This window comes from Stigmatopora nigra, chromosome 18 (genome assembly GCF_051989575.1).
Source record: "Stigmatopora nigra isolate UIUO_SnigA chromosome 18, RoL_Snig_1.1, whole genome shotgun sequence".
Taxonomy (NCBI): Eukaryota; Metazoa; Chordata; class Actinopteri; order Syngnathiformes; family Syngnathidae; genus Stigmatopora; species Stigmatopora nigra.
In genome coordinates this window covers 7,517,395-7,524,870 of record NC_135525.1, presented here as the reverse complement: position 1 = coordinate 7,524,870, position 7,476 = coordinate 7,517,395, and the positions used below count along the sequence as shown (strand labels likewise).

The window sequence follows — 7,476 nt, the reverse complement described above, 5'->3', positions numbered from 1 at the left end:
GTGGGGCGTTACTTCAAATTTTGCGCTTTAAATACCTGATCAACTATATTAATTAGCGAAGTGGAAGTTAAGTAGGCGTCCCCTGCATTTTATGTGTGTTTACTTGGTCGGAGACGTTGTGTGTGTGGTTTTCTTTGTAAAACGTGGTAAGTGGGATGTTTTTTTTTTCCCTCAATTAATATTTTTAGTGTTTTTCTCGCTGAAATCCGTTTAGTTTTCTCCTTTTAAGTGGTGAATCTGCTGTACATGCCATACTGGACACTCGCCCTGATGAATGAATCTTTGATCCTTAAACAAGTTCACTCCTATTTTACACAAGGTCACATACAAAAAAATGTCAATTTGAAAGTAAATTGCTAAACATCTCAACGGGAACAATTCAGACAAATCCAATTACAAATTTTCAATTGCACCCAAACGCAACTCTTCGATTTTGGAGGGTTCCGTCCTGTGATTGGTGCTTTTTTTTTTAGACGTCATCAATGTGAACTCCGCTTTGATTGGCTGAAAACCTGACGTTTAGTTTGACCTCTTGAAACAGGTTTATGTATCTTAAGTTAGTTATGCACCTAATTGAATCTAAAACTAATTCAATCTTATGAATGTAATTATGAAAGTTGTTTTCAACATTTGAGTTTAATTTAAGAGCAACATCCAATATGTATGTCATGCCACAAAAAAGCATCATTCCAATATATGTACAGTATTTTAGGTTTACTTGGTGTTTACATGTCTGACAATAAACCCCTTTTCTCTGCTATCATTATTTGACTCCAAGTATGTGAACCTCTATCTAATCTGTGGAGGCTTACAGAAAGACTGAGTGACATTTAGCACGACACTGTAGCAGTCAAAAGTCCTAATCGCTGGGGCTAAATCTTCCTGGCGTGTTTCAAAACACTACTTCACAGTTTAGATTACCTGCATGCAAAGAAAAGGGGTGTGGCTTTCCAGCTCCTTGACCTGAGATTCTGACAGCAAGTTAGTTGGTTCAGTTCACGGGTCGGTCAGTAGAAACGTGTTCATGGATGTCATCCGCTTGATCTGGAATGACCGAGAGTGATGAAGATGAGGTTCTACAGAGTTGGGGGTGGACTCACCTGTGTGTGTATATTGCTGTTTATAGTGAATTTGCTATGTAGGTCAGTGTGTTACATTTACAATCGAGTAATAATAATAGTTCAGCAAATACATGAGCTTTTGAATTGAGAGACTACCAGTCAAATAAAAAAAAATATATATAAATGTATGTGGTTAAAATGTCTTTCACTGCCCTTTCAGATCCAACTACTGGTCTGAAGAACCTGACTGGGACCGTGAGCTCGCCACCATGTCCAGACGCAGTCTACGTCTGGATGACAGCTTGCTGTATGGCAACGCCTCCTCCGACCGGGGAGGAAGTGGCTGGAGAGATACAAGGCAGGTTTTTTGTGTTCTGAATAAAATAATCATTTTTTTGTTCCTCTACAAGCCCGCCCTCTTCTTCCCAGCAGAATGCTGAAACATCGGCGTTCTCAGCAGTTCTCAGCATCCTGTTCAGAGTCACTACTCGGCCCCAAATCTCATCAATTTACCAACCAGTCGATCCGCTCGCACTCAGACGCTTCGGATGCCTCGTTGATCTCGTCCTTACTTAATGACTCTTCCATTTGTAAGAACTCCGTCCAGGAAAATGTGACGCTTGATAGCTTCTGGGGTAAGAAGCACAGAGGAATGAATGACTTGCTATTGATGATGAATGCTAAACTTGTTTTTATCAATTAACATACCAGTCAATCTTGGTCAATTGCTCCCTTTATTAATGATTGCAATTACCCTTATTAAGTAATGTATAAATGCAATGCAGCACATATATGCTCACATAGATTAAATTAAAGACTAAAGATTTTGTAGATGTCGCTTTATGACACTGACAGTTTGACTGTCTGGGTACATTGCTTGCTGACGCGCTATATTTAAAAGGATGAATGCGTGACAATATTTAGCGATTATGTTTTCACTTTATACATTTTTGTTTTTCCAGAGACTACCATCACAGAGGAACAGAGCATGGTAGCAAACAGCACTCTGATTGGCTGTGACAGCCTCTGTCAGAATCACACTGTTCAGACGCTCACCGGATTCGGTCGCAAAGACCGAGAGTCCAGAAGAGCAGGCCTGTCTTCGTCCACGGAAGGGTCCACCATCTACACGGGGAGCCAAAGCCGTCGTGCTGCAGCAGGTAAAGATGGAGTTTAAGGTTTTTGGTGACCTGACCTGACGTCGTCAATCAGAGGCTTACCCAAGTTCTCGCAGGGTCGCTGCAGAAGTGGTCAGACTCTTTACTGATCGGCGCAAAACGGGCCGCGGCCTGTTGTCAATCAACGCTGGCTCACGTCTGGCAGGTCGACAGTCAACTCCGAGGTCCAACCTGTGAAATAATTCCTAGTATTCACTTGGGTGTAATTTGAATAATGTTTAAGAAACGAACAGATCCAATGTCACTTTTTTCTTAACCCACCAATGTTAAAAGCTCACTGCTGTATTTGCGTTTGTCGCAATAGGGCTGCACCTCTTTTGATTTTGGAGAAATGCAAATCGACGCTCATCGACGGGTGCGGCAGAGTGTGAGTGAGCATCTTTTTGTCCTGACTGGCTGCATTTTGTTGCAGCTTGGACGGGCCTCGGCGGCGACATGGAGGACAAGCAGAGAGTGCTTCAATCCAGTGGATCCCTGTGTGAGTAAACACACATGCACACAATCCATATTTACATTACCCAGCAGCAGTTGTGCAAGTCGTTCTGACAACAGAAAAGTGTTGAAATACATACAATAAATGTGAGTGACAGCTTATATTGATGAATTACAAAGATCCTCCGTCTCGTTCATTGAGGCTTACCCAAATAATAATGTGTTCTCTTAACAGTCTTAAAAGGAAGGTTTGGATACTTTTTCAATGAATGATGGCTTTAAACCAAAGTTGTCAAACTCAAGGCCCGGGGGCCAAAATATGGTTCACCAGATCATTTTGTGTGGCCCACAGAAGCAACATGAACATCGACCAAAATTTTACTGGCTTCTCATTTCAAAACTGGGTATTATGAAATTTGAGTCAACAAATTATTCATATGATCGTAATGATAGATGTATTATTACCATAATTTGGTGAATTGTGCCAGCTTTGGTTAGTAGATGCTATTCACAATATCAACTCCAGATTGTCATTATGAGCATTCACTCGCCGCTGCCACCAACAGGCGACGACTGCAAGGAGAAACAAGACGAAGAGCAGACGCATGACATCAGTTCGTCTTGGTCCGGTTTGTTCCAAATTTCTCTCTCGCTGCCAACCCTCTCAGTCAAAATGGACGGCGTTATTGTCAAATCTTATCTTTACATTAACCTCTCTTGAGTATTTTCTTGCTTTTCCAAGCAGGTTGAAAACGGCTTTCCCTTCCGTCAGTTGCCTTCTTTCGCAGTTGATTACAGCCTATTATCTAATGTCTTTTTGTGTGTTCAGGTAAGCCAGCCGTGCTAGATGGAGTGTTCAAATGGATTGGCAAACAATGGAGCAAAATCCCCAAACTAAAAAGGTGATCATAGTGTTCAAAAGGATACTTTTAAGCATTCACGAGTTAATTCACTAACAATTTGTGATTTTTTTTCCCTAATCTTGCAGATTTCCTCTCCTACTTATCTTCATTCTTCTGTTTCTATGTGGTATGTTCTCCCTCCCGTCATTTTCAACAAAAAACTAGACCTAAGTTTTGCCTCTCTCGTTTAGGTTTGTGTTGGTTTGGCCTTGAAGGTCCACCAGGTCTGAGTATTCTGGACTTGAGGACAATCTTGGACACCCACATGCCTGTGTCAGATGATGTCTCTTCTAATATTAAGAATGAAGCTGCTGCTGAGGAAACAAAGAAGGTGATGTCGAGGAGATCGGGGGCTTCGATTGGAGAATTAAGTCTACCTTGTTGTCACCTGATAGGAAGGGACAGCAGTGTCTGACTCTGCGCGCCTTGCTAGCATGGAGAACAGCCTGGCGACATTGTGGGAGCGTGTCGAGGCCAGTGGTCGGCAGGCCGAGCAAATGCAAGGCGAACTAATCCAGGGACAATCAAGACCGAGAGGCTCGGGCGAGAACAGCGGACTATGGCTGAGTAGCCTGGTGAAGCATCAGGTGGACAAGTTAAGAAAGCAAATGGACCAGGATAGACAGCGGAGAGAGAAGGTGGATTTGGCGTTCTACAGGGCTCATGTTTAGATTCCTTAGTTATCTCATTGTTAAAATGACTAGAGAAAAAATCATTGCATTTTTGGGGGGATTGCAACACTTATGAAATGGTTGAAGACTGTTTTTTTTCTACATGTAAGATGATATTAGTGCAGATATTTTTTTTGCATGCTCATCCTTTCATTGGACCTTTTAAACAGAACAATTTGATTGTTTGATAAATATTTTTTACACTTACCTTTTCCCCATCTATGTTGTTTTCAAATCCAGGAGTTCTTCCAACAGCAGAGCCAAACATCTCGAATGGAGGAGAATTTTCACAACCTGGCAACACAGTACAGACTTTTTCTCCAGGAGACCACGTCAAAGCAAGAAGCTAACGTTGCATTGTCAACAGTTTGTGAAAATTACAGGTAAAATTCAAGGCTCAATTTAGTCACCTTCTGTCCACTGACTCACTTGCAATGATTCTCCACCAGTGTTGCTGTGCACTGTCAGTCCCATGACGTCTTGTTGGCAGAATTTGCCCGACTGGAAGCGACCCTTAAGGACATCAGGAGAGATGTGAATGGACTGCTGGGATGTCAGCAACTAGACCAGGAGACTGTAAGAGACTATTTTGAAACTTTGAATAGATGTCACTTCAGTTTATTTACCTGTTTTCCTCTTCAATGTCAGATTTTGGATCAGGTTTCCGCTCGGGTCCACAAAGAAGTTCGTACTCTACTTTACGGGAACAGCTGGGGTGACCAGACCGCAGATTCCCAGTTTTCAAAACGCTACGTAAGAGAAGCTGACCTGCGTGCATCTCTGGCTGAACTGGAGTACAATATCAGCCGCCATCTGGACCAATGCCACAGTAAGACAGCGTTCAAAGAGGTGCATGGGAAGGCGCTGACCAGGAAGGTAAGGTGTGTAAAATATTGGCAGTGTAGCATCACCTGATGACTCGTTGTTTTAGGAAGCAGATTTGATGATAAAGAACGCATTGCGCCTGTTCTCCCACGACCAAACTGGACTTGCTGACTATGCGTTGGAGTCTGGAGGTAAAAAAAAAAACATTTACTGCAAGTTTTTTTGTGATGTTTATCCCTTTTTTTTTAAATGAACATTACTCTTGTCTTATAGGAGGCACTATTCTTAGCACTCGCTGTTCCGAGACCTACAAAACCAAGGCAGCGTTAATCAGTTTGTTTGGAATCCCTCTCTGGTACTTCTCGCAGTCTCCTCGAGTTGTTATTCAGGTGATTTTAGTTCTGGGCTGTAAGAAAGATTCAAATGTGATGCCAAGTCCGAGCTTTCTTTTCCACAGCCTAATGTCCAGCCGGGGAACTGCTGGGCCTTCCAAGGCAACAAAGGGTTCCTGGTAATCCGCTTGTCCATGAATATCATCCCCACTGCCTTCTCCCTGGAGCATATCCCCAAAGCCTTAGCACCAAGCGGGACTCTACGTAGCGCCCCCAGAGACTTCCAAGTCTACGTAAGGATCCGCAAAACCAAATGCGTGCCAAGTTTCAAAAGCGTTTGTACCTGTTTTGAGATTTGCCAACTCCTTCAGGGTCTGGATGACAGCACGCAGGAGCGAGGTACGCTGCTGGGCTCGTACATCTACGATGAAGACGGAGAAGCTTTGCAGACCTTCTATGTCACTGTGAGGAGCTTTTTAACTCATTGGTTGCCATTGTCCAGCCTATTATATCTGGGAGAATTCTATTTTTTCCATCCAAAATAATCACTGTAGGAAAAAAAACAGTTTGAGTACTAATAAAGTGAATTTCTTTTCTTTCTTTCTTCAAAAGGAGAACGAGCGAGCCTTCCAAATCATCGAAGTACAGGTCTTGTCCAACTGGGGTCACTCAGAGTACACGTGCATGTACCGATTCAGAGTACACGGCTCTCCTAGTGATGCCTGATTGCAGAGCCTCTTTTTTTTGTTTGGCTTTTTCATTGTTATGATGAACTTCTTAAGACTGACCTTGAATGTAACACAAAAATCTTTAACGTGGCGTTGACTTGTGTGCAATAGGAGAATAATTTGCACACTTGATGCCATCAAAGCTGTAACTGCACTGAATTTATTTTATTGTTCTGTCATTTCAGGCTCACGTTTGTCACTTGTGGGGCCTTTTCAGATGTAAATAAAGTTTTGAAAACAAACTCTTTGTTGAATCAGATTCTTTGATGAAACATATTTGGTCATTCCAACTCACCAAATGTTACCTTTTTAAATATGGGAGACAAGTTATACTTCATACTCTTTCAGTCTTTTGGTAGTGGGATACCAAGCGCAGTCTGCGTCCGTCCCATCATGTCCTGCCGGGCTAGGAAAACTTGCTCCTCACTACAGCAATCCTCCAGGAAGAGCTCGGCGAGGTTCCGCAAACGTGGGCTCTCGCACATGGAGAAGCGCAGCATGCACTCCACGACAGCCACGTCGGAAAAGCGCCGGCCCGACGTCGGGACGACCAGGTTCATGAGGGCTCCAATGGCCGAGAGGACCGTCTCCTCCCGAGGACTGGATAAGCAATTCGTGACCAGGGGGATGGCGTCGGTCTGGAGGAGGAGATCCCGACATTCCGGGTCCATGCTGAGGTTGCAAAGCCCTCCTGATATGATAGAAATGTCACTTTCAGAGCTTGCATATTAATGGTTTCAGTGTTGTTTTGCAGACCAATGACAATCTTGAAATCAATTACTTTTAGATCAATGCATTTTCCCAAGAGATGCTCACCCATTCCAAACTCCACAAAGCTGTCATTCTCCTCTGTAAGCATGTCCAGGAAGAGATCAGCTACCTGAAGCTGCTTTAGGTGCTCCATGTTCCTCGGATCATATGAAAAGTTGGCCAAATTGGCAAGAACTTGCTCCTTTGCCTCTGGAAAACAAAGAAAATCTTTGACAGCTATGAAGATGAACACAAATAGTTCTCATCTCGCTGCCAGTGCGGGGGATAGACATCCAATTTTGACTGGGAAGCATCTCACAATGTATAAATCTTACCATCGCTGTCGGTGTCTTGAAATTCCGTGACGAGCGTTTGCAAATACTCAAAGCGGTCAGATTCCTTCTTCCACATGTTAAATTAAAACAGCCGATCTCTTAAATTAAAACATTAGTGTCACCATCATCTGTAACCATTGAAGTAAACTAATGATAGGAGGCCATATTTAAGTCGTCCGTTGATCAAATAATTCCGCTGGGGAACTCCATCTCCGTTAACATGTTCCGCTTAAATGTAAACAAACATTTAACTACTATAAAT

At 42.9% G+C, this 7,476-nt stretch overlaps 2 protein-coding genes across 6 annotated transcripts; one reads left to right on the top strand and one right to left on the bottom strand.

Annotated features, from left to right (window-relative positions):
• Positions 1-18: 18 nt before the first annotated feature.
• On the top strand, positions 19-6,371 carry LOC144211613 (uncharacterized). Of its 5 annotated transcripts, none has more exons than XM_077738992.1 (18): positions 19-146; positions 1,282-1,419; positions 1,494-1,696; positions 2,024-2,221; positions 2,296-2,403; positions 2,652-2,717; positions 3,238-3,300; positions 3,501-3,573; positions 3,660-3,700; positions 3,765-3,904; positions 3,969-4,211; positions 4,485-4,627; positions 4,694-4,820; positions 4,893-5,120; positions 5,176-5,260; positions 5,343-5,458; positions 5,527-5,865; positions 6,014-6,371. In XM_077738992.1, exons 2-18 carry the CDS (start codon positions 1,331-1,333, stop codon positions 6,125-6,127), a joined length of 2,376 nt encoding a protein of 791 aa, XP_077595118.1. In that variant the 5' UTR covers positions 19-146; positions 1,282-1,330; the 3' UTR covers positions 6,128-6,371. The 5 variants fall into 5 exon arrangements, with proteins under 5 accessions (XP_077595118.1, XP_077595116.1, XP_077595119.1 ...); XM_077738990.1 differs by lacking the exon at positions 19-146 and adding an exon at positions 966-1,108; XM_077738993.1 differs by lacking the exons at positions 19-146; positions 2,296-2,403 and adding an exon at positions 966-1,108.
• On the bottom strand, positions 6,269-7,434 carry armc7 (armadillo repeat containing 7). Its single transcript, XM_077738995.1, has 3 exons — positions 7,215-7,434; positions 6,946-7,089; positions 6,269-6,820 (listed from the first exon to the last, which is right to left on the bottom strand). Exons 1-3 carry the CDS (start codon positions 7,288-7,290, stop codon positions 6,474-6,476), a joined length of 567 nt encoding a protein of 188 aa, XP_077595121.1. The 5' UTR covers positions 7,291-7,434; the 3' UTR covers positions 6,269-6,473.
• Between the last annotated feature and the right edge of the window lie 42 nt (positions 7,435-7,476).

Excerpts from the sequence above, each read along its gene's own strand:
- LOC144211613 (XM_077738990.1), top strand. The coding sequence starts at position 1,050 with ATGACCGAGAGTGATGAAGATGAGGTTCTACAGAGTTGGGGGTGGACT. Across the intron at positions 2,718-3,237 it reads TCAATCCAGTGGATCCCTGT|GCGACGACTGCAAGGAGAAA; the intron begins GTGAGTAAACAC and ends TGCCACCAACAG. Across the intron at positions 3,701-3,764 it reads CATTCTTCTGTTTCTATGTG|GTTTGTGTTGGTTTGGCCTT; the intron begins GTATGTTCTCCC and ends TCTCTCGTTTAG.
- armc7 (XM_077738995.1), bottom strand. The coding sequence starts at position 7,290 with ATGTGGAAGAAGGAATCTGACCGCTTTGAGTATTTGCAAACGCTCGTC. Across the intron at positions 7,090-7,214 it reads TCAAGACACCGACAGCGATG|AGGCAAAGGAGCAAGTTCTT; the intron begins GTAAGATTTATA and ends TTTGTTTTCCAG. Across the intron at positions 6,821-6,945 it reads CTTTGTGGAGTTTGGAATGG|GAGGGCTTTGCAACCTCAGC; the intron begins GTGAGCATCTCT and ends CTATCATATCAG.